We start from the raw sequence: 25438 nt of genomic DNA on the forward strand, positions 1-25438 counted from the left end.
TTGCGTAAACACACATAATTAATACGCGCCTAGGTGGGCCGCCTCCCGGCATGCAATTGCCGGACTGCCTCGTCTCCTGTGGCCTTAGGGTCATGGAGACCCAATGAATCCTGGTTCTTGCTAGCGGGAATGCTCCATTTTTAGGTGTTTCTTTGAGTTTTGATAAGCTTTGTGTCCTTCAAGAAGACGAGGTGAAGACGGTTACCTTATGATGGAATAAGATTCTTCTCACTTAGCCCATGTTCCCACCATGCTTCTAGCGTGGTCGGAGTGCGTGTGGAGGTTTGTCTCGGCGGATCTTACGGGATTCAGTCGGTGTTTGCCTTCAGTGGATCTGATCTTCTTTCGTCTATGTTTGTTTGTTTATAGGTTGGATCTTTTCGACCTATGATTCTCTTCATCAGCGGTGATTGTTGTTCTGGTGCGTTGGTCCTCTAGGGCCTTAGCAGAACGACTTCTCAATTTTCTACTACAACAAGATTTGTCCGACTCCTTTTGATGGAGGGACGATGATGGCACAACACACATTCAACTCTCTTGCTTGTAGTTGTCGTTAGGTGGTCTAAGATCCGTACATATTACTTTACTTATGATGTTTCTATACTACCTTAACAATTGATGAATAGTCAAGAGAAATTCCACACAAAAAATACGCACCTCTCTGGAATAAATGTGTTACTAATAACTAATGTGGCTAACTTAGCACGTTTACATGTGGGAAAGGGAATATCGAGATTTTTGTTTCCTTTTGAATCCCTCTTTCACTAACCTCTATCGAGATTTTATTATTAACTCTAATTTTGTATGCCATTTTAAATCTACTCCAAAACAATTTTATTGTTGTTTTGATGACGATGTTAATTTAGAGTAGAACATTTGTGATTAGCAGCCAGCCCGTTGATAAAATCTTAGAGGGAGATGCCGGATCTAATAAACAACGGTAACAATAGAATGATCTAACATGCATGCATGCATATTTTTGAATGATTAGTACTCCGACTGTTTCTAAAAGTCTTTGTAGAGACTTTACTATGAACTATGTATGAAGTAAAATGAGTAAATCTACACTCTAAAATGCATCTATATAGCGAATCAACCTGTGGTTGGATGGTTAGAGGAAATGTGGTATCCCCAACCCACCAAGGTTCAAATCCTGATGCTCGCATTTAATCCTGGATTATTTCAGGATTTCCGGCGATGCACATTCAGTGGAAGGAGACGTTCCCGTCGACGACGAGGTGGCTATGATGACTTCGTAAACTTCAAGGGTGAATGTATGCACGTGTATATGAGCGCTTGCGTCTATACTGTGTTCAATAAAAATGCAAACGTTAACTATAATAATAATTCTCTTTGGTTAGATCATGCATGTCTCACCAAAGGTCACTTTCTCTCACTCTTTCAGCTATCCTCCTCCTAATAATAATAATAATAATCTTCCCAATTTCTTTATGAGAAAATCGAACATCTTCCTACACGACGACAACCCACGGGTTTAGTTGTACCGCACACCTCCATGCTAACAGCCAGGTTTAAGAACACATATAAAAATAATCAAATGTCGATTATTTAGGTTTTTTTCTTCAAATTCAAATACTAATACGAATGTGTAGCATATTATTTAAACAGAATCGGCAAGAGAAGACCGAGGCCATTAAGAATATATATTCAGCCTTACGTACCTGTTCCTCCAATATTCTGAAGCTGTGGTCAGCATGGGCCTACATTTGTTCAGATGATAATGTCAAAATTTTATCAACCATATCTTCAGCTCTGTTCAGACTACGAGACAGAGAGGAACATACATACATGGGTAGTTTCAGGAAGGGAAAAATATGTAAAAAGAAAAAAAATGTACACTACAAGTACAAAAAGCACGCCCAACATAATTAAAAATTATATCGAGGACTCTAGACCATCAAGTAGCCACTGCCGCCACTAGAATCGACCGCCAAAGCACCGTTGTTGCCGCCACATACCGGAGCGGAGCTGACATGACCTTGTTAATCATATTCGTCACCTTTGAACCCTTGAATTGATCTGACGAACATGGCACTAAAACTCACCGTCGCGTTCACTCGACGAGACATCCGAACCTCGACGCCTCGAGGAGCTGGTAGGAATCTACGTAGGAGCTCCGTCTAGTCCGTTCCAATGGACAACTTGAGAAGGATGGGAGCCCGAAAAATCGACTCGAAGAAGAAGCACCGGCATCCATCCGAACGCCGCGCCTATGAGAAATAAAATCCTAACCTATTCTAGCCGGAGCCGAGGCACCAAGAGTCCCCTCCAGTCACCGGCCATCGGAGTGGCAAGCAGAGGAAAGGCGAATCCACAGGCTCACCAAAAAAGATCGAAGGGTGGGAGGCTCTGCCGCAGTCGCCATGCGAGAGGGAAAAGAAAGGTCATGGTAGATCGGTTCTACAAAAAATGTATGTTATCCTCATTGCCGCCATGAATGACAAGGAACAAAATCGTTTAGTGAGAGACACACTGAACCCAAGTGGTTGATGGTTGTACTTGGTTGCCCTTGCATTCATCAAGACAACTTACTCTAGCATTATCCTGTATGTCACGATCTTCACCTGAATCACGGAAAATGAGATGGATCCCATGTGAGTCCTGGCCCGAACGGCCCAGCCCGACGCTGCCCCCGGGCCAGGCCTGGGCCTAGGTTTTGAGTTAGAAGGCCAGGCCGGGCCGGGCCCATTGTTTTTGCGCTTTACTGAAGAGGCCTGGCCCAAGGCCCGACGGGCTTTTGTAGTGGCGGGCCAGGTTGGGCCTGAAAAGTAGGCCCGATGGCTGGGCCGGGCTCGGGACTGAGTTTTCTACCTCGGGCTTGGTCAAGCTCGGCCCGGCCCGGTGGATGGCCAGGTATACAAGCGGCCTGACAGGTGGGCCAGGCTGTAGGTAGTTCCCAATCAATGCGCTTGGTCTCATCTCATCATCAGCAATGTAGTACTGTGGTAGTAGTAGCAGCGACCTCGAACATGATTCACATGATAAACTGAAGTCAAGGTGCACGCAGCCATCTCCAGCTCTGACGGCGACGCCATCGATTCATCTCTTCAGCCGCATTAATTTAATGGCGATAAGAAGCAGAAGCAGCTTCTTCCCCGCACCACCAAACCACACATGGTCTGGAGATTGAGCGGGCTCTGCCAACGCCAGTAGTATAAAATCCCATCCCCATTCTTGGGGGGCGGGGCAGAGTCGCGGAGGCAGGGGGAGGAAGGAGACCAAGAAACAGAGGAGCTTTCTTGGCCCTTGCCTAGCCTAGCTGCGGGGAAGGGAAGGAAGGGGGCCATGGAGGTGGTGGCGGAGGCCGGCTCGCACGCGCAGCAGCCGTGGGACCAGTTCAAGGAGGAGGTGGAGATCATGGAGGAGGAACACCGCGGCGGCGCTGATGCGGTGGAGGAGCTGCTGACCAGGGAGATCCGGAGGAGGCTGGACCACTCCCACGGCAACGGCAACGACGCCCACCATGCCAATGGCGGAGAAGAAGAAGACCACAGCAGTGGCGGAGAAGAGGAAGAAGAAGACCACGCCAATGGCGGAGAAGAAGAAGAGGGCGATGCCAATGGCGGAGAAGAAGAGGAGGAGGAGGACGAGATCAAGGTGGCTCCCGAGGAGGAGCACAGGAGTATCTTCTTGGATGTAGCCAAAGGTGAGAGCTTCTCCATCTGCTCTGCTCTCATCCCCCTTCCTTCCAGGCAGCTCCACTCCTGTGTTCTGGGTGAACTGCTCCCCTGCTTGATTAATTTCTCCTCATGGGAGGAAGAACAAGATAAGGATGAACCGAATTTTTGATTAATTGATTAGCTGTTCCCCATTTCCTCTTGCCTAATTTTTAGCCCGTTCCTCTTCCTTGCTGGATTTAGGGTAGGCTGCAGCTAATAGGCTCTGCTTCCAAACTTCTTTCAGATGAGATGATAAACTGAAAAATCATCCTGTTGCATTATAGGCTCTGCTTCCAAGTTCCAACTTCTTTTGTCCATTCTGGCTAGCAAGCAATAGTGTTTTCATGAAAAATATGGGCATATTGTTTCATTCTGTCCCCTCGGTTCTGACTGGGATGCAGTGGCTATATCATTGCCTTCAGTGTTAAAGGAATCAAACAAGAGGAAAAGGACACCAATAGCAGATTGGTATGTACTCTAAGGATCAGAGGAGGGCAGGGCACAGATAATGATACTAGATGGCAACACCCCCTGAAAAATCTTGGTTGGACTTGGCTACAGGATGCAGCTACAGATCCCTCTCAGTCAAAATTAAATGGGAGCACATTGCTCCTAACCACAACCCTTAGGTGTACCCTTCAGGGGTAGATATGACTATGACTTTAGTCGGCACACAGCTGAGCACTCGGGTCAGGAACTAGATAGCTCAGTTTTCTTTTCTTTTAAAAACCCAGTTTCTCTCCTCGTGGAAGTAAAACTAGCTCTGTATTGGTTTACTGAAGGATTGTAGAAGTATCAGCACGGCGACTGGATATATCGCTTGGGTAGTCCGTGTGGAGATGGTACCGTAGATCGTTTTCATATCGTTTCGCCGCCAAAATCGAATCGAATTCCAGGTTGTTTCTTCAGAAACGATCGTTTTCTGGATTATTCTCTGCAGGAGAGAACACCTGTTGCATTTCAGGCCCTACTTGCACCTTCTCTTCTGTCCATTTCTGGAAAACAATCTGGAATCCTCTTTAAACAAAACCCATGTGTGCTGCAATCTTATTTCTGTTCCCTCAGTTTTACCTGGGGATAAGATGCAGTGATTATATTGCCTTCAGTACTCTGCAGATTTTCTTCTTCTTTAGAAACCAGAAGAAAAAAGGACATAATACCTGACATGGGAAACACATGCCAACTTGCTATGTAAGGATCACATGGTCATGGTGGGTAGGGCACTAATGGTGATTGGTACCAACATCCCCTGCCTACCCACCCTTGCTTTGATTGGGTCACTTACACATCACTATCATCTAAACTTGCCCTCTCCCACTCAAAACTACCTAGGAAATATTTTGCTGACCACTAAAAAAAACGATGATAGGTATACCCTCTCAGCGCGGATGATGACAGTGACTCCTTGAGGCAAAAGTTTTTCTTGCAAGTTATAGGTCATCATTGAGTTGTGTACTAGAAGCCTCTGCTTTCTTCCATTAGACTTGGACACCAGTTCTCTCTTAATTTGTATTGTAAAATACTAGCTTTCTATTGCTTCACTGAAGGGCTATGGAAGTGCCGGCACTGTGACTGGACTTACCGCTTCGCTAGTCCATATATGGTATCCTGAACCATCGGGGCTATCGCCACGAAATCAAATGGAATCCCAAATCGTTAGTTCAGAAAGAACCATTTTACGGTTTAATGAACAGAGGTTAGTGTCAGGCCCAACAATATGGTGATAAGAAAATTTTAGGACAGCAGTCATTAGCTTCAGTTTACCTAGCAAACTTGCCAGCATGTCTTGCTTTCTCTGTGTCATATTTTTTTTCAAAGTTCTTGCTGCACAAAATAAAACAAAAAGTTGCTTCACAGCATTTGTATCAGTACTGATATTGCTTTTTTTTTTTTGCAGTCCCTGATATCATTACTGAAGTAACTGCCAGTTATCATGTCACGGGAACGGTGCGATCTAGTGCTGAAAAGGAAGACACAAATGGGACTTTGACTCCAAAAGGCAAAGGGCTTATAGCACACGAGAATGGAAATGCTCAAGGAATTAATCATGGTCCAAGCAATGGCAAGTTAGAGAATGGATCACACTCAAATGGTTTTGATCAGGGCCCCAACGGCGCTAAACCTAAGATAGAATACATGTTTGAAATCAACAAGACTGAAATTTACCCAACTGAAGTTGACAAGGACGGACGTGTCACCGCGGCTCAACCGCAGGTCGAAGAGTACGACCTCGAGAGGATTTTGGATCAGCAAGAAACTTATGAACTCTTCTGTCCCAACTGCACCTCGTGCATAACCCGGAGGGTCATCCTGAAGAAGAGGAAAAGGACAGTAAGAACAACACCCACCGATGAACAGTCAAAGAGACCGTATATCGAAGGACAGGTGCCTCCTGTTCCTTTACCTGATAGGGTTGAGGAAGAATCACCCGACGTATTCAGATGTTTGTCATGCTTCTCGTTCTTCATTCCAACAGGTATCTGTAACATTCCTAGTCAGTTTTATTGCTTTAATATTTTGTTGCAATAGGGAGTAGCTTAACTTTTGTTCTTGTCACCAGGATGCAGTTTTAACATATTCCGTATATTTCGGAGGAGGGATGTGGACGGACAACCGGATGTTCTTCCTCGTCCAGCATCAGATGACACGCCTCCCCGGTCTGAAAATTGCACAAGCTGGCTTTTGTCTTGTTTTCAGCCAGGAGATAACCCAAACCAACCTGCTCCTGCTGCAGGTATGTAACCTGTATATGTTCTCCTGACAAACTTTTAATAACATATATGTATTGTTATTAATTATCCTGCAGTAGATGTTCTACTTCATTAGCTGAACAGTTCAGCATATTGCAGAACCAGCGATGGTGCCACTGCTGTCCGATACACAGAGCTCCAACAATACAACCACAAGAAATGAATCTAGCACATCATATGTTCATGTTAGTCATGAGACAGTTTTGAAACCAGAGCATGCGGCAGTTGAATCACCTTCAAAGAACCAAGCTCCTGCAGGTGTGTAACTTATGTTCTCCTGATCAATTTACCTGCAATTGATGCTCTATTTTATCAGCTGAACAAGTTACAAAAAAGAAAACATGCATAATTATTAATCGTCTTGCAACACATGTTCTACGTCATCAGCTGAACAATTGAACATCTTGCAGATTCACCAAGGAGTCCACCTTTGCCTCATATAGAGACACCCAGTGGTACAACCACAACGACAACTGAAACCAACGAATCATATGGCCAGCATAGTCGTGTCACAGATGAGTTGACAGTCAAATCATCTTATCATACAACCACCACTACAGTCACATCAGAAACAGATACCACATCTTCTACAACCAACACAGGAGCATCATCTGAAACATCATACTCTACAGGTACTACCAGGGATCATATTCTTGCAGCATTTTCTTTCATGGATTAACATGTGGCTAGGAGTATATCAGTAAAACAAAAAGGCTGCAATGCATTTATTTGCAACTTAGTTAGGAAGCCCATAAAACAACTGTTTTGTTAGAAATAATGGCGAGGGCACCATATTCGATTGACATCTCTACTTGCAAATTCTGAAGATTTGTTGAAACCGTGTCAGTGGCCCCATGTCAAATGTAGAGACACAAAACATGCCAAAGAAGAGTCCATGTGAACTGCAGCATCACAATTAATATAGGAACCAGTATGTCAATGTGGACTTAGAGTAACAGAAACCAGAAATATTCCGCATGCAGGAATGTTAAGACAGAGACACTGACAGTAATATCGCATGCAGGAACTGGTGGAATGCCTCCCCTGAATCCTGTCGGTGATGCTATCGTTGACGCAACTCAGCACAAGGGTAGGTCTGATTACTTGATCAGTACACAGGAACGACTATTATCTGGAGATGCAGCCTGACAGTAATAATTTTATTTGTTCAGATGTTCACAGGACTGTGACGACGACCATTGAGAATGGCTTTTCCACCCAGCACAACTCAGGAGTCAAGGTCGATGGCCCGAACGTGACAAATATCCCAAGGGACAATATACCAACGTTGCCGAATCCTCAACCAGCAAACCCAGATCATGTTGTGGTATCAGTCTTTGGAGATGTGATTCAGGTTGCTCCTAGACCCCAACAGAGGGATGACTGGGATATACTGAAAGCCATAGTGTATGGAGGCTTAGTGGAGTCAATCACCAGCCTCTCCGTTGTTTCGGCAGCCGCGTCAAGCGGCGCCAAAACATGTCAGTTACTGCTATCTTCTTGCCTCCAAATGTTTGCTTCATCAACTGCACTATTTTGACATCTGAATACTCCCTCGTGCTAATGACATCCTTTTCTTTACTTGCAGTGGACATATTCATCCTGGGCATAGCCAACCTTATTGGAGGACTTCCTCTTATCTTCCACAATGTAAAAAACTTATCTCTCTCTCTGACTGACTGAATTTTCACAATATTCTTACTGATTCATTACAGAAAATAAACTTGCGCTCCGAACTTCAAAATTCAAATGCTAACATATCATTTCTCCGTCGATGACAGATCGCCGATCTGAGAGACATCCGGGACGTGGACGGGAACGACGAGCAGGTCGGCCACTACTGGCTGCAGCTCGGGAGGCGGTCCAAAGCCCGGCTACACATGGTCATGGCCCTGCTCTCATACATGGTGTTCGGGCTGCTCCCGCCGGTCCTCTACGGGCTGTCGTTCCGCGAGAGCAACGACCGGGAGAACAAGATGATGGCCGTCGCCGGTGCTTCGCTTGCCTGCATCGCCCTGCTGGCGCTCGGAAAGGCGCGCGTCCACACCAGGACCTACTTAAAGACCCTCATGTACTACCTTACCATCGCTGTGAGCTCGTCGGGGCTGTCGTATGTCGCCGGCGTGCTGATCATGCGGCTACTGGTGCACTATGGAATCATCGAGGAAGGCGGCTCGGCTGCTCCTGCTCCTCCAGGGCTGTCGTTGCCGTTCGCTTATGCTGCTGCTGGTGCAGAGTCGTCTGCATGGGCCTCATTCTGAGAAGTCTGAAGTTTCAGGCAGCACTGCTGGTATAAAAAGAGAAGAGACGAGCGAGCTCAAGAGGAAGTGCCTGCAACTGCATGAAGAAACACCTGAAGGCTTCTTTGAGTTGCTGCTAAGTGCTAGCTGTTGTGCTGTAGTTTTGTTGTGCATTTGAAGCTCTGATGCTTCTCATGGTGATCTTTGTCAGCATGTTTGTGAGCAGGAAGAACAATAAGTTCAGTGTTACATACTACAAAAAAAATAATATATGCCATGTTTTTGAAGATTGTACTAACTCACCTGTTCTGGATGAAGCAAAATATGCCATGTTTTTAGGAGGAGTTCGCTACACTTTTGGTACATCAACTTGCAGGGTGGGTACAAATTCATACATGAAAGTTGAAAAATGACACAAATCGATAACTGAACTAGGATTCCGGGTACATTTTCCATCAAAACTAATGGCTTGGTAACTTGCTGTTGGTTTCGTTCGGACAACGGACTCTACTCCTGCTGCAGGTACTTAGAACACAGGTGGGTCGAGTCCTGGCTAGTTAGAGATGGACACAACTGATGCACATGTCCTGTTCCTTGTTTCTGTTGTGTTGGTCCGTTGATGTGCCCTCTCTTCTCCACAAGTTGATGTTGAAGTTCAGTTACTTTGGGGATATCAAATTAATTCAGTGTTTGCCATCTTTCCTGCACCTAGTCTGAATGAAGTAGACAGACACACAGGGCCGGACCTCTCTGTGGAGTGGAAGCCATCGAGCAGTTGTTGGCGCTACGGCAGAGGGTCTCGGACACCTTCATCTGGTCCTGGACGACGGATGGTGAGTTGTCGGCGAGGGTGCAATTCTGAACCCGGATGACCGGATCTCTTGTCTTCTCCGCGGGATTCACTTCTCTTCCTTCCTTCCTGCCGCCTGGATCATCCACATACTAAAATCAATCAATCAAGAAAGAAAGAAAAACAAATAACTAGTAGTGCTGTGCCGGCCGACTGCCATCTCCGATCCTCTCGCTCAGGGATTCATTCTCGCTCAGCGATCCTCTCGACCTCGTCGTCGAGCCAGTGAAAACCGAACCAATCAGCAGCACCAGCAGGAGGAAGAAGAAGCGCCTCTGCCCCTCTGCCTCTCGCAGGCCAACTTCTAAGTGTGGTTTCGTTTCCACAATCTTAAACCGTGCTACAGCGCCGCTAATAGCACACTATGACGCTCTAAGCTGTTCTTGCTAAATTTATTAGTGTAGAATGTCTCGCTAATAGCAATGCTATATATCACGATATAGCATATGTTAATCGCGTATTTTAAAGGCCACGCTATTTTGTCATAGCAGGCTAATTTTTTTCCATTGGCTAGTACCCCTGCGTTATCTTCTGGCGAATCAAGTCCGCTACTAACTAGACTTGTATAATCGAATGATGATCGTAAGGTCCTAATTTCTTTGAAAAAAAAAACAGATAAGAAACATATATTATCAGCTGACAGTTTGTCAACAACGTAACAGTTCACACACGAACAGAAACATGCAGATGATGATGTGTATCAAGTTACAAACAGGCAATATGCCTAAGTGGATTCAAGACATTCCCCCAAAATGCTTCACAAACTCAATGCAAGCGAAAGCCAGGACAGCAATTTCCGCGCCACCAGATTATCTGTTGCTCTTTACTTATAGCACCTGAAACCGACCTGTGCTAGTACTCCTAGCTACAAGCAGATTGATTGAACCACCTCATTCGGTTGTTATTTGTGTCTCGGTGCTCTCGTTGCCATAGTAACCAGAAGAATCCGCTAACTGCACGTCAATTATAGGGTTGCTCGGATGATTACTAACCACGCCAATCAGCGAGACACACTCCAGATCGGCAGCTGCACCCCTAAATTTTGTGGAGACCTCTCTAAGGCCTGGCATATAATCGATGTTGATTAATGCCGTACCATGTGCATATGTTTTCCACTGTTGGTCCATTGGGGGGATGGCATCGAAAACTAGCTTGAGCTTCCAGAGACTAGGCATTGCATCCGCCTCAAAATTTACCCAGGCTATACCCCGCATGAACGTAAGCTTGAAGTGCTTGAGAACCGAGAAACCGGCCTTGTCAAAGATGATCGTGTCATCAGGCGGCGTCTCCACGTACAGCGACAGGGCAGCGAGGGCCGGCAATCCTCTGAGAATATCAGCACACTGTGGTGGCAGTCCCTTGACAGCAATCTTCAAAATGCATAGGTTGCCAAGTTTTCCAACCCACGAAGGTACCTGTGAGAATATGCAGCTGCTGCACGGCGAGAATTCAAATCTCTGGAGAAGTGGGGGAGGTTCCACGCAATCCCATGAAATGTATGTTTTTGAAGCCGACGTATTTTTAACCGATGAGGCCCGAGCTTCCACTGCTATAGTTTTAAGGTTGCGATGACCTCCGATTAAAGAACCCAGAGCTTCCATGTTTTTCGCCACATGCTGGAAAGTAGACCGTGAAGAAAAGGTAAGATGAAGCTCCTGCAGGTGGTTTAGCTTGCCAAGGCTCATTAGGCTGGGGGAGCTTGTTCTCTCTATCCAATCCAGCAGATCTCTCTCGACCGGAAGACTCAGGTGCAAGTGCAGCAAGCGTGGAAAATTCACATCCCATGGAACAGGAGCAAATCTTGCATCGGTAATATCCAATGTACCCAGGCACTGTAGTACATGGTCCGGCAGTTTGATGCAGACATCGCTTGCAATCTTCAAATATCTCAGCTGAAACATTTCTGAAATCCCAGTGAGGTCTGCTATATCATTATCACTGCGGCCTTGACCACTTAGTTGAAGGTTTAGGACACGGACAAGCTTGAACTCTGTAAGACAAGGCATAGACTCAAGCAATCCAGAAAATCTAACTGACCGAACTAGCGATTTTTGGATGTTTGCTGGTGTCTTGGCATATCTCGCATCACCAAATATGAGCGAGAGTCGACGGGCTTTATGAGAAAGTGACACATTCTTTTGACACCTGTAGTCTATTGCCACGATGAAATTCTCTTCTGCAGACTTATGAGCAATAAGATCATGTACCATGTCATGCACTTGACAGGACAACACCTCATTGTAGTAGTTGACACATGTCGGCTGGATGAAGCTTCTACCGACAAGTTGATAGAAATAGCTTTCTGCAACTTTTTCAATGTCTTGCCCTTCTGTTGTGTAGATCAGACCTTCAGCCACCCATTGCTTAACCAAATCACCCTTTAAGAATGTGTAGCCCTCTGGATACATATTAAGGTAGAGCAGGCATGTCTTCAAATAACAAGGAAGATTATTGTAGCTCAGATTCAGTGCTTGTCTAGTTCTTTCAGAAGTAGGCACTGCAGAGAAACAAGAGATTAACGACTGATGGATGTATGTGAAGAAATCATTTGACATGACAGGCTGGCTTAGTAGAAGACTAGCTATGCTGATTGTGGCTAGCGGCAAACCATCACATATTTCAGCAATTTCATCACAAACTTGTTTCAATTCATCAGGACAATCACTTTCAGAGCCAAAGAGTCTATTAAAAAATAGCATTCTTGAGTGATCATCATCCAGAGGTTTCATTTCAAAGACATGCCCTGACTGATAACAGCTACATGCTACTGCAACGTCTTCGATCTGTGTAGTTGTTACTATTGTGCTGCCTCGTTTACCCTCGGGAAAAGCATGATTAATAATATCCCATACTGATGTTTCCCACAAATCGTCAATAATAATCAGATACCTGCAGCATGCCAAAATTGAGGGGGCATATTAATTAGTGTTTTATGGCGACATTTTGTATGAAGAAAAACAGTAGTACCTTTTGTTTTGTAGATATTTCTTGATATTAGCAATGAGGTCAGTCTTCATAAAATCCTGTGGGGGGTCCGGACGCTGGATTTGCGAGAGAATGTCGCGGAAAATCCTCTTCATATCCGGTTTCTTGGACACCCGAATGAAAGCTCGACAATGGTATTGCTTCCCAATTCTGCTGTACAACACTTTGGCAAGTGTAGTTTTACCGAGACATGAAGGTCCAAGAATAGCTACCACCCTGAGCTGCTGCTGCTGCTCTTGATCCTCCCAAAGGTCAGCCCCCAGTGAGTTGATAAACTCACTCATCCAACCATCGACTACGATGTGTGCCGCTTCTTCATCATACTGCACTGAAACCGGAACCGTAGGGCCAACGGGCACAAACCACCGCTTCAGTGTGCTGCAAGAATGGAGACTGTATCTCTGGTGCCGTTCAATCGCCTCCTGGACATACATCCTGAATTCTGATAGCGTTTCCGCAATACTAACAACCTGAGTCTTGGTAGTCCTGGCATGACTAAAGAATTTGAGGAAGAATCTGAATTTGAGGCCGGATCTGGTTGACTTGATGTTGTTGGGAACATGCGAGGGATGCTCAGGCTGCGCAAATATTAAGCTGTCAATATAATCCTCAATGTCGTAAGACAGGTTGCGCGCCTCATTCATCCAGCAGTTGGCCGCCATTGGAGGGTCGTCCACCTCTGACAGTTGATCAAGGTAGGAGTCCATCTTTTCAACGTCATCTTTCAGGAAGCGCATCACCTCCATGGCCCTCTTGACCCTCTTGGAGTTGGAGCATCCCTGTAAAAGAGGAGCGTGCAGCAGCATATCCAGCTTCCCAACAAGGGGTCTCATGGCGCCCAGTGAAGCACTGATTGGGGACCTAATCTCTCTGCCTCGGATCGAAACATCTAAACACACACAAACAAAGGTATAATTAATCAACAAACAATGCATATTACAGTAAAATAATAATAATGAACGACATCAGCCGTGGTCGAGAGACAGCATTGACCATCTTTACACCAAGTAAAGACTCCATACAAGAAGAGGAGAGATTAGAAGATGTGTCCTCATTTTTCATGGAAATGGTTGCCCAAATCGCGTTTCAGGTTAGAAAGGGACACATAGTTTGTAGGGGAAACTTGTAAGCAATTAAACAGTGATTAGCAAGTCAAGTGAGATGAGCTCCTGATGATCTCAGGCTCACCTCTGGTAGAAGGACCTGGATCGGAGAAGACATTGTTGTGCACTTGAGGAGATTCCTCGGCCTCCTCCTCAGCATTAGGTGGAGATCGTACCTGCTGCTTGAGGAGAGGTACGACCTGCACCTCCTCCTTGAACTCTCGCAGCATCAATCAATCAGGAACCTGCAGCCCCCTCTTCAGTCTTCACACCGCTAGCTCGTGATCCGTCTTCCAGCCTCCATCAGATTAGGGCATGTGAGAGGCAGAGGGACAGAGTTCTGGGGAACTGAGTTGTAGTTAGGAGGTAATATTTTTGAGCTGAATAAACTATCCAAGTGATAGGTGATACCAAAGCTGGTAGATCAGTGTTTTTTTTTTTGCTAGCATGGAGAAGTCCGATAGTGTGCTACAGAAAGTTTTGGTTATAAGGCTATTCAGGAGCTGCTCCGAGATGATGATGGGGATGTAGATAGTTGTGTTAAGTGCTTGCTTCTGTAATTACCCTATGATGAGTGATGACAGGTAATATTTTTCCTCTCCTATCACTCTAGAAATGAAATGTTCTAGCTGCTTGCCAAATAACAAAGGCTGAGATGCCACATTGGGAGTGCAGAAAAATAGCATCGGATGCGGCCGGCTTATAGTACTGTGCTTGTCGGGGCTCATAGTAGTACGAAAGAACTACGAGCATCGTAATCTTCAGTACCTTCACAAGATGCCTCTAACTGCTGCCGCGCATGTCCATAGGTTTTTAAGCATCACGAAACACAATGTGGTGCCCACCCACCTGGTGCTTGAATTGTTAAGCTTATTTCCCATCGATCCAAGCAGTTGGCAGTGCATTAGTTTACTTCAAACTTTGCATTCACTTGAAGCAGACACTGGATGGACTATTGAACTCACATAAGTCTTACATGCTACACTTACCAAAACAATATTTTCACCGCAATCTTCAAAAGGAAAAAAATCATGCGCCCACAGATCAGGAGTGGAGGAGGATCATAAACAAGTGAGTTTCAAGGCGAAATAATATTGGGAGATGGAAAAAGAGGGGGTGACCAGAAAACTGAACAACAACAGGCGACCCCGAAGGGCTTACAGACGGCATGCAAACTTAGAGTGATGCATAATCGTCGGATGCAAGCACCACTCCTCGTGTCGGCAGACAATAGTGACAGCGGAGGATATCTTGACGAGTAGGTGGACCAAGAAGTGAGAAATGTAACCTCAGCGATTATATCGCTCTTGGTGTTTCTAAAGGTGTAGAATTTGATCAATCTTCCAACATTTTTAGTATTGAAATGGATGGTCGAAAGTAACTAATTGTAACGCGGTACATTTATATGGTCAAAAAATGAAAACATAATGCACTCCAAAATACAACAAGTACGACAAAATTTAATACAACATATTTTAAGAAAGCAAAGACTGAGATGGGACCTTGGGAAATAGACTCAGATGCGGCTTAGAATACTGTGTCATGGTTAATTAACCTATATATATATATTAACTAAAGCACTACAACCTTCCTCAATCTCGATACATTAACAAGACAAAGCTGGCTCCACTGCTTGCATGGTTCTGTAGGTGTTCAAGTATTTTATAGCAAAGCATCGGGAAGCACACTCCGTCGTACCCGGTGCCTGCTTTGCGCATTGTTAAGCTTATCGTCCGGTTTACAAAGCAAAGGACGGTGACTGACAGTATCATGCGAGGTGTGGGTCGACTTTGCATTGACTCAAAAAGGGTAGTGTTACCGTTTGGATGTACTAGTACTCAGTTATATTTTCACACCACACCTACCAAAATAACATCTACATGAATTTAGCTCTGTGTCTCCTATATATGCCGGGGCAAGACGATTTGAAAGGTTTTTATTCTGAAATTTATTTTTACTTAACTATTTTAATGAAAACATATATTAAACCCATTTAAAGTTAATAAATAGGGAGAAACAAAAAATAAAATTGTTCTATTCCTCAATGAACAGGTTCATATTTTTTTTACATACTAGTCTCATATTGCAAAACGTTCATGTTTACAAAAATATATAGAATAAAATAAACATGCATGACTACGTTGATGTTCATACAGTTCTTTTTAAATATATGCCCTCCCCATCTCCCTTAAAAAAACAAAGTAAAAAAAACTCAAGAACAACAAGCACAAAATTAACACAAAATAAATAATTCAAAAAAGAAAGCGAAAAAAGGAAAAGGTATGGAAAAAAATGGAGAGAACAACAACATGGGAAAATGGGAAAAAGAAAGAAGCTAAATAGGTCGGACGCAAGAATTCGGAGGTGCAGGTTATAGGGATTTTCTGGGGAGCTCCTATCCCATGTTCATGCCGTAGATTAGGCCCTATAAAGCATAAGTCTGCTACAAGGGCAAGCCCAATGAGATTCATATATTTCTTATTCCAATGTATTTTATTTCAAAAGAAAAATAAATATATATATATATATATATATATATGTATATATTGCGACAATATGGTGATACGCCCGAAAAAATATTCTTATGTTAAGATAAGTGTTCATGTGTTCAGAAAAAAAAGTTGATGTACTTTACAAAAATGTTCACATATTTTAAAAAGGTTCATATTTACAATAAAAAATAATTCAAGTTGACAGGAAAGTTTAGTGTTTCCCAAAAAGGGTTCAGGCGCGACTGATTTATGTTCATGCACTTTGTAGAAAAATTCACATGTTTCCCCAAGAAAATGATAAAAACAAAACCAGGAAACGAAGAGGGAGAAAGGGGAAAATAAAAAATAGAAGAAAAAACACAAAGAAAAAGGAACCAGCATGAAAACCCAGAAGAGAAAAATAAAAGCAAATAAATGGGGAAAAAGGTACATGGGCCAATGCATATGTGTGCTCAGAAGCATGCAACGGCACGCATCATGGTAGAAGCCATGACTGAGCTGGAAATACAATGGGGGCTCCGTCCCGCATTCAGTCACTGCAGCTGCTATGTCCTTGCCATTTCATAAGGAGATCGCTCTCCATGATGGATTAAGCGACCAAAAATAGGACTGGAAAGAAGCAGTAAAGAAGCACCCAGGAGGCCAAGGTGTTCAAGCTCTTGTTTATCACCAAAGAAATGGCTCATAACCATTTAAATTACTAGGAAGTGAGGCTGCTGCTAGAGTTAGCCCTACGGCAACAGCTAATCATAAGAAGGCACAAGAGGTTAGTGTGAAATGCAGAAAGTGAACTTGCAGAGAATTTTATTATACTAAGAAAATGCAGAGAATTTTGAGAGCTCCGCGACACCGCCTACTGACTGATAGGATGTTATTAGTGACACCGCCTCCTGGTGCCATTTCGACTGAAGAGTCATGTAAGCAAGCTTGTATGTGCATCTTATCCTACTTTGGTTATTTCTTAGGGTGCGTTGATCTACATATAAACTATCTCTTCACATAGTCATATCACATATTTTATTCTTTACTGTGCAGTACCGGTTGATATTTCTAAAATGGGAAGTGAGCTTGCTGCGGAAATCCATATGGCACCAGCTAGTAGTACTGATAACACAATGCTGCTGGCGAATCATGAAGCTTTTGATAATGCACAAGAATATAAGGTAATTAAGTGTTGTATGTGCATCTCATTTTCTTAATTTCCACTTTGGTTAATTCTTGGGGTATGTTATATATACTCTCTCTTTCGAGACGGGAAGTGCAATGGCTGCAAAAATCCATGTGGGACCGGCTACCACTAATAATACGACGTTGTCGGTGAACCACGACGCCTTTGCTAGTGCACAACAAGAATATGGTCCGATCACCAATATTCAAAGCTTTTAAAAAGAGAGGAGGATGGGGTGGCGGTTTGAGAGGATCGGCAGATGGATAAAGGTAATTTACACAAGCTAATAACTGTCTTATATTTCTCGCAAAAAAATTGTCGTATATTCCTCAAATGCTCTCTTATTAGCGTAATTAGTAGAACTGAGGTGAAGTTAGGAGGTAATATTCTTGAGGTGAATAAATCTATTCAAGTGCTAAGCGATACGGTAGCTGGTAGACGAGTGATTTTGGGTCTAGCACGGAGAAGTCTGACAATGTGCTACTGAAAGTTTTGGTTATAAGGTTAATCAGGAGCTGCTCTGAGATGATAATGGGGATGTAGATAGTTGTGTTAACTGTGTAGCTTCTGTAAGTAGACCTACTTATTAGTTATGTCTCCCCTGTTAGAAGTAGAGCACTTATTCCTTTTGCACCCTGTTTCTGAATATTTGTGGGGTGTAACTAAGTGCACACTGAACATTCAGATTGCTTTCTGTTTCAAGATTACTGGAGATGTTAGAAATCTGATGGCTGTTGTATTTGCTTTAGTTTGGACCATCAGGAAACCTGTTCTCATCAGTTCCTAACGATGAATTGGATCGCCGGCTGGTGCCGGGAGTACGAAACAGACTGCTATTCGGTCCTAGATTTTGATGTTTCTGAATTTCACAGAACTTCTACCATGGCCCTTCATTCAGTTAGAGGATGGTGTATTCGTATGCTCTTGACAATGCTATATGGTCCTAGATTTTGCAGAGTTCTGTCTCTCCTTTTACGCCTACCATGTCCGTGGTCTGAACTAAGAATTTGCAGAGCAAGTGGATGCCTGTAAGAAAAAGCAAAATGAAGAAGACTCCTCTGCTCCAGCCACTCCATCTTCCTCCTGAGCAAGGAGTGCTATGACCTATGAGTAGTGCATCGCGCTAAGAATTAAATGCCGCTCTGCGCTGCTCCATCAGACTAGCCCTAGCAAGGAACAAGCATCGGGAACCCTAGCTAGCTAGCTACAGATCCAGATCGAGCACTTACAGATCAAGCCGCGATGGGTGCCTCCACTCGAGCTGAGGGGCAGGACGCCGCTGGCGCTGGCGCTGGCGTCGGCTACGGCTCCGGACGACCTCCGCGCAACAGGTCGCCGCCGGCGGAAACATTGGCTCGCCGCCTCTCCGCCATTTTTCTCTCGCGCCTCCTCTGCTCCGGAGAGACACCCCAGGCCGCCGTTCGGGTGACTGACTCTGCTCCCGTAATGGAGCTGTGCGCGTCAACCAACCGCCTCCATGTCCGTCAGATCCGTATCGGACGGCTCGTAAGTCGTAACCGTCTGCACACCTTTGTATAACGCCTTTAGGTAGGTTCAGGTTTAGATAACTTTTTGTTAGGGGTTGGTTAGGTTCAGATAAAAACATTTAGAACACAGTACAGACGTAGGCGCTCATAACACACAGTGCACTATTGTGAGCAAGAATTGTTGGGCCATAAACCATGTAAGTTAAGTGTGTGTATGGCCAGTGTAACCGGTGAGAGCGTGTGGCTATTTATATACTTATTAAAGCATGTGTTGACACCCTGTTAGGGCATGATGAATGAAATTGAGATCAATCTCCCCTCCTAATCTATCTTCCTCACCCACTCCTTCTTCCTCTCACCTACTCTCCAACGGATGCCTCACAGACCTAGGTTGTTATAGTTGGTAATCAGAGCGAGAATTTTTTTCCCATCGTAACCGCCGCCGCGGACCTCACACCCTCTTGATCGATCTGTAACATCCACCATGCCGGGTGCACTTCGCCTCGGTGACTTGCGCAAAATCCTACAAGGGGTTCGACATCACTGTGTTGCCGTCCAAACCATCGGCTCAAACCCGCAACGTCTTAGTCGTCATCGAGGAAACCACATGTCAGTTGAAGACGCTGCTCGGTACGGTCATCTACTGCCTCAACATGAGCCAAACCACCACTGGCAACCAATTCAAGGCCCAGCTCGCCTACAACATGCATGTGTCGCATGAACTCAAGAATTTGGCCAAGCAAATTGATCTAAGGCAAGCTGATGTGGATGAGGCATGAAAGTCGGCCTCCACCATTGATCCAACCTACGTGGTCACTGCAGGGACTCTAATTCAGTCTGAAGTCATGGTAGATGTCATGGTTTTGTCACGATAGATGTCCTTATGAAAGGACTAAGTCTAGACGCCATCACAACTAGGTGGTTGCTTAAACGTGGTTGATCGGGAACAAAGGACACAAGTTTACCCAGGTTCGACCCCTCATGGTGGAGGTAAAAGCCTACGTCTTGCTTGATTGATATTGCTTGAAGATCTCGATTACAAGGGTGCGGAATAGCTAACCTAGCTCTTGAGAGATTGCCACTTAGTCTTTGTCCCCTAGGGACTGCCCTTTTATATAATAGGTTGAGTCCCTGGTTTACAAGGAATTCTGGGTCGTTTTGTTAACCCTATACTACTCTAACTCTTACAAATTTTACCTTCCAAGTCTTGGAATCTTCCCTTCTTGGGCTTCCTTCGTAATCCGGCCCATCAGGCTTCTCCATGAGCCGACCTTTTGCCGGGTCACGCTCTGGGCTTTGGGCCCTTCTTGTCGCCAGTATTTACCCTGTGGGCGAGGTGACCCATGAGCCGCCATGCTCCTGACCGGATCATACATCCTAGCAGGGTCAATCTTGATAACCCACAAGTATAGGGGATCGCAACAGTTTTTAAGGGTAGAGTATTCAACCTGAATTTATTGATTCGACACAAGAGGAGACAAAACATATTTGCAAGTATTAGTAGTTGAGTTGCGAATTCAACCACATCTGAAATACTTAATATCTACAGCAAGGTGATCGATAGCACATTAGTATGGTAGTTTGATAGCAACAGTAACAATAGTAATCTATAACTATAATCTATAATACCTAAATAGTTCATTCTCACTATCATATTTCTCTTGACATGCAAGCTATCCACATCATCAAGTAGGTCCTTTACTTCCTTTCTCTTAACAGGCAACCATCCCACCACACCACCATGTGCCATGTCAGCAGCCCTCTTCCAGCCAGTAGTTAATTTCCACACAACCACGGAGAAAAAATCCCATGGGTCTCTCCGTGAGAAAAAAAAACATCATCTTTTCCCTGAGAGTCGAAGGCCAGCAACCCCCTCTCTCGCTCTGCCTGTTCAAAACATTTAAGTTTCTGGTGCCGCATTCTTATCTTTTCTTTACTTCTTCCTCTCCAAGAGGCATTACGAACATCCTTCCTTTTCATCTCCTCCATTTTCCAACCGACAGATCTTTGTTTATCTGTTCATCTTCTCCCTGACGGGCCTCCCTATTAATCCGCCCACACTAAAGCTGGGTGTCCACATCCCTGGATTTACCACCAACATGCGTAGAATTTGAAGTATGCATCAACATCGTCCTCCCCGAGTACCATCATCTCCATCATCAACCTGAATTTGAAGGATCTTTTCTCTGCCTCTCCAAGATCTCTTCTCGTACTGCGTTCCCTTCACCGCCCCAACACCTCATCTAGGTCCTGATTTCATAGGCCTCGCTGTCGTGGCCTTATTTGTTAGCTTGATTGTGCATGAGGTAGTTTTGATACAGTTTCGCTTTTGAATTTTGCGGCACCGAGCGCACAACAGAGTTGATTACTGAAGGCCAAGAGGCAAACGCGATCTATGCCTGCAACATGACCAAGAGACTGGAACGAATCAGCTCCTAAAGGCTCCCCAAGATCTGGCTCTCCCATGCTCAGGTTCGTAGTGCTAGATTGAATAGGACATCATTGATGATGTTGCTTTTGTGTTTAACTATATAATCATGTCAATTGTCATGGCGCTGTAAATCGTGTAAGGGCGCAAGCCGGACCTCATGACCGAATGACAGTGTGACCTCCAAGTCAGATGCGCTCTATGGCCGATGTTGCGTACCGCCTGTGGCGTTTCCACTGCCACTGCATCATGAACAAGTCCGCGATACATTGACAGCGCTGGGGACTTTGTCCGATCCGTGATCAGGTAGATAACCCCTTATAATCCACGAACGAATCTCCTAATTAACCTCGCCACGTTGTTGGTCTCACACACCGCATGGTCTGACTGTTTTCCTACAGGTGATGCTGAGCAGGACAAATTAGGAATCCCCTTTGCCTTCTGTTACGTACCCTCACGCCCTTGTGCTGGCACTACGTTCCTCATTTCTCCATGGCTCCTTTCCAAATTCCTATACCATCTTGCTTCACTATGAGGTTATCATATAGGATTGTTGACTATCTACTGCCCTTTTTTTAATTACTATGTTCATAGATAGTGAACGTTCGTATTATTTGCAATCTCGCAATGCACGTTTATTTGTTGGTCTTTTGGACTGTTCTATCAGATTTCTTATATCAGAACAATAAAGCACAAATTGCTAAGGTACACGGATGGTTAAACTTGATTTAACTCACCAGAAATTGTAGGATCAGTTCTTACTTTTTTTTTTGAGGGAAAGGATCAGTTCTTACTTGGTATGCTTTACCTCTACTATCAAATGGGCATATCCCCGTATTTCATTTTCAGTGACGACTTGGCTAAACAAATTTGTGTGCTGTGAATAAATGCCACTTTTTAATTCACTACTACAAGCCAACTTAGTATACTATCAGAATTATTTCAATCGTTTTACAATGCTAACCACAATATTGTGGACAGTCATGCCATGATAGTGCCAAGCTTTGTAAGTTTATTCCAATTGTATTCGTTCAACATAAATATCAATATTTCATTCGGTCACACTTTCCTTCATGCCATCTTATAGAGGGCCAGGCAAGAAGTCCCGCTGCAACGCGTGGGGTATCATCTAGTAGTAACAGTAGCAGAAACAATAGCAGTTTTGTAGTGATTGTAACAGGAGCAACAACAACGAAATAACTTAGCAAAGATCAATAAGTAAAAGTCCTAGGCATTGGATCAATGATGGATAATTATGTTGGATGACATTCATCATGTAGCAGTTATAACCTAGGGCGACACAGAAGTAGCTCCAATTTATCAATGTAATGTAGGTATGTATTCTGTATATAGTCATACGTGCTTGCGATAAGAACTTGCATGACATCTTTTATCCTACCCTCCCGTAGCAGTGGGATCCTAATGAAAACAAAGGGATATCAAGGCCTCCTTTTAATAGATAACTGGAACAAAGCATTAGCACATAGTGAATACATGAACTCCTCAAACTATTGTCATCACCGGAAAGAATCCCAACTATTGCACTTTGGGGTATGGGAATCGTAACACATAATAGGTGCATATAACTTGCAAGATCGGATCAAGAACACACATATATTCATGAAAACATAATAGGTTCATATCAGAAATCATGGCACTCGGGCCCTAGTGACAAGCATTAAGCATAACAAAGTCATAGCAACATCAATTTCAGAACATAGTGGATACTAGAAATCAAGCCATAACAAAACTCATTCGATTACATGATAAATCTCATCCAATTCATCACCGCCCAGCAACCCTATAAAGGAATCACTCACTCCTGGTGGTAAGCATCATGAAATTGGCGATGAAGAAGGATTGGTGATGACAATAGTGACGACTCCCCCTCTTCGGAGCCCCAAACGGACTCCAAATCTGGCCTCCCGATGAAGAACATGACGTGGCGACAACCCAGTATCGTGAAACGCATTGAAACTTCTTCTCTTATTTTTTTCTCGGGAAAGAGGAATTTATAGTGCTGGGATTAGGGTCGGTGGAGCCTCCTGGGCCCCACGAGCCACCAGGGCGCGCCTAGGGAGGGTGGGCGCGCCCTGTTGCCTCATGGGCAGCATGTGGCCCCCTTCTAGTGGGTCTTGGTTCCAGTATTATTTATTTATCCCATAGAAAATACCCAAAATATTTCGTCGAATTCCGAGAACTTTTATTTCTGCCATGGTAATTCTGTTGAAAATAACATCAGTCTGGGTTAGTTTCATTCAAATCATGCAAATTAGAGTCCCAAATAAGAGCAAACGTGTTTCGGAAAGTAGATACGACGGAGAAGTATCAACTCCCCCAAGCTTAATTCATTGCTTGTCCTCAAGCAATTCAGTTGATAAACTGAAAATGACAAAGAAAAACTTTTATAAACTCTGTTTGATCTTGTTGTAAATATGCCTAACCAATATTCAGGTTTTCAAAAAAGATTATGAGCTATAACCATATTCACCACAACACTTACGTCTCATATTTACTCATATCAATGACATGACCAACTAGCGAGCAATAATAAGATATCTCGTATGACAACACCTTCTCAAAACAATCATAATATAATATGACATAATGGTATCTCACTAGTCCTTTTTGAGACGCAAAATATAAATGCAGAGCACCTCTGAATTTCAAGCAATGACTAGACATTATAATTCATGATAAAAGAGATCAAGTCATGCTCATACTCAACATTAACTAAACACAATGCATAAGCATGACAATAGTGCTCTCTAGTTGTTGCTTTAGTGAGAAGATGATGACTCAACAATAAAAATAAATGGATAGGCCCTTCGCAGAGGGAAGCAGGGATTTGCAGAGGTGCCAGAGCTTGAAGATTACATAAGAGATTAATATAATTTTGAGAGGTAGGCTTGTTGCACTATCGACGTCGCGACCAAGAGTTTTCAATATCTTTCATGCTAAACACATTATAGGCGGTTCCAAGCGAAAAAGTAAAGTTTACTCCCCCTCAACCAACAATCACAAGTCATGGCTAGCCGAATCTACGGTCGATGTGTGGAGTAATAGTAGTAGTTGCAAGCAGGAGCCAGTCTACTAATCTTGGACATGATGCCTATATACATGATCATGGTCTTGGATATCGTCATAATTATTTGCTTTTCTATCAATTGGCCAATAGTAATTTGTCTACCCACCGTATGCTATTTTCTCGAGAGAAGCCACTAGTGAAACATACAGCCTCCGAATCTATTTCTCATCATACACTTTCAGATCTATTTTGCTATTTGCGTTTCTAATTTATTTGCTTCTTTATTCAGATCTTTATTATCAAAAATCAAAAAAATACCTTGCTCCGTTTTATTTGCCTTTACTTTATTTTCATCTATCCATCTATCTATTTTACCTTATTACTTTACCCAAGGGGGCTTGACAACCCTTTATACGTGTTAGGTTGTGAGGATTTGTTGTTTTTGTGCAGGTATTGCTTATATAGTCTTGTGAATTCTCCTACTGGATTGATACCTTGGTTTCATAACCGAGGAAAACCCTTACTTTTACTGTGCTACATCACCCTTTACGCTTGAAAGGAAGAACCAACGCAATCAGCAGGAAGTAGTGTGCTTATCTGTTCAAGGCTAGCAAAGGCGAGCGTGCACTGAATCTTTCCCAGGAGAGACCTTGCCCTGCAAGCTGCTGCTTTCGGGCACTTGCAGCTGCACATACTACACACAGGCTCAATGATACATGGAGCTATAGAGAGAAAGATAGGAAGTCAGAGGTGTCGCTAACCTGCTCCGCACGAGCCGCCGCTCTACTCACATCCAGCAGCAGCCAGCCTACTGCACAAGTGCAGATCCAGCGATGGCCATACTCACTTCTACACGCTGTCGGTTTGTGGTAGCTTGAACAAGAGTACAATAAACTTATTCAAGTTAACTCGCCTCTTTATTCTAGTGTTGTCATTTTGATTCTTGTGAGTTTTTCAACCTTTGTCACTCCGTTAACATCCTTCTCCATGCACCTTTTTATCTCTGTAATTCAGAAACAAAAAATGCATTTGCAAATTAGAATTCGAGCAAGGAAAAAAAAAGTTAGCCAAATCATGTTTAAAGAAAACAACCCCAATTGCATATGCTACCTTTCATAGTTGCTACTTTGACGATAATTCTGATTTCTCCTCCGAGTTGTACATACAGATACAGGTTTGTTTGAGAGATGATAGAGAGCATCTTATTTCTATTCTTGTTAGAATGGA

The 25438-nt window shown here is 43.9% G+C and overlaps 2 protein-coding genes across 4 annotated transcripts; one reads left to right on the top strand and one right to left on the bottom strand.

Annotated features, from left to right (window-relative positions):
- Nucleotides 1-2993: 2993 nt before the first annotated feature.
- Nucleotides 2994-8968, top strand: LOC119288200 (membrane protein of ER body-like protein). Its single transcript, XM_037567832.1, has 9 exons — nt 2994-3667; nt 5578-6156; nt 6241-6414; nt 6530-6688; nt 6841-7062; nt 7455-7520; nt 7603-7911; nt 8019-8080; nt 8212-8968. Exons 1-9 carry the CDS (start codon nt 3307-3309, stop codon nt 8689-8691), a joined length of 2412 nt encoding a protein of 803 aa, XP_037423729.1. The 5' UTR covers nt 2994-3306; the 3' UTR covers nt 8692-8968.
- A 1146-nt stretch (nt 8969-10114) lies between these two features.
- LOC119288201 (disease resistance protein RGA5-like) lies at nt 10115-18619 on the bottom strand. Of its 3 annotated transcripts, none has more exons than XM_037567835.1 (4): nt 18498-18619; nt 13694-13906; nt 12488-13394; nt 10115-12409 (listed from the first exon to the last, which is right to left on the bottom strand). In XM_037567835.1, exons 2-4 carry the CDS (start codon nt 13836-13838, stop codon nt 10411-10413), a joined length of 3051 nt encoding a protein of 1016 aa, XP_037423732.1. In that variant the 5' UTR covers nt 13839-13906; nt 18498-18619; the 3' UTR covers nt 10115-10410. The 3 variants fall into 3 exon arrangements, with proteins under 3 accessions (XP_037423732.1, XP_037423731.1, XP_037423730.1); XM_037567834.1 differs by having other exon boundaries at nt 13694-13948; nt 18498-18593; XM_037567833.1 differs by having other exon boundaries at nt 13694-13956; nt 18498-18583.
- Nucleotides 18620-25438: the final 6819 nt, after the last annotated feature.

The sequence above is a fragment of the Triticum dicoccoides genome, chromosome 4A, assembly GCF_002162155.2.
Source record: "Triticum dicoccoides isolate Atlit2015 ecotype Zavitan chromosome 4A, WEW_v2.0, whole genome shotgun sequence".
Taxonomy (NCBI): domain Eukaryota; kingdom Viridiplantae; phylum Streptophyta; class Magnoliopsida; order Poales; family Poaceae; genus Triticum; species Triticum dicoccoides.

Coding starts and splice junctions, on each gene's coding strand:
- LOC119288201 (XM_037567835.1), bottom strand. CDS start 13,838: ATGCTGCGAGAGTTCAAGGAGGAGGTGCAGGTCGTACCTCTCCTCAAG. Junction 13,395..13,693: donor TCCAGGTCCTTCTACCAGAG/GTGAGCCTGAGA, acceptor GTGTGTGTTTAG/ATGTTTCGATCCGAGGCAGA. Junction 12,410..12,487: donor AAATATCTACAAAACAAAAG/GTACTACTGTTT, acceptor GGCATGCTGCAG/GTATCTGATTATTATTGACG.
- LOC119288200 (XM_037567832.1), top strand. CDS start 3,307: ATGGAGGTGGTGGCGGAGGCCGGCTCGCACGCGCAGCAGCCGTGGGAC. Junction 6,689..6,840: donor AAAGAACCAAGCTCCTGCAG/GTGTGTAACTTA, acceptor AACATCTTGCAG/ATTCACCAAGGAGTCCACCT. Junction 7,521..7,602: donor TGACGCAACTCAGCACAAGG/GTAGGTCTGATT, acceptor TTATTTGTTCAG/ATGTTCACAGGACTGTGACG.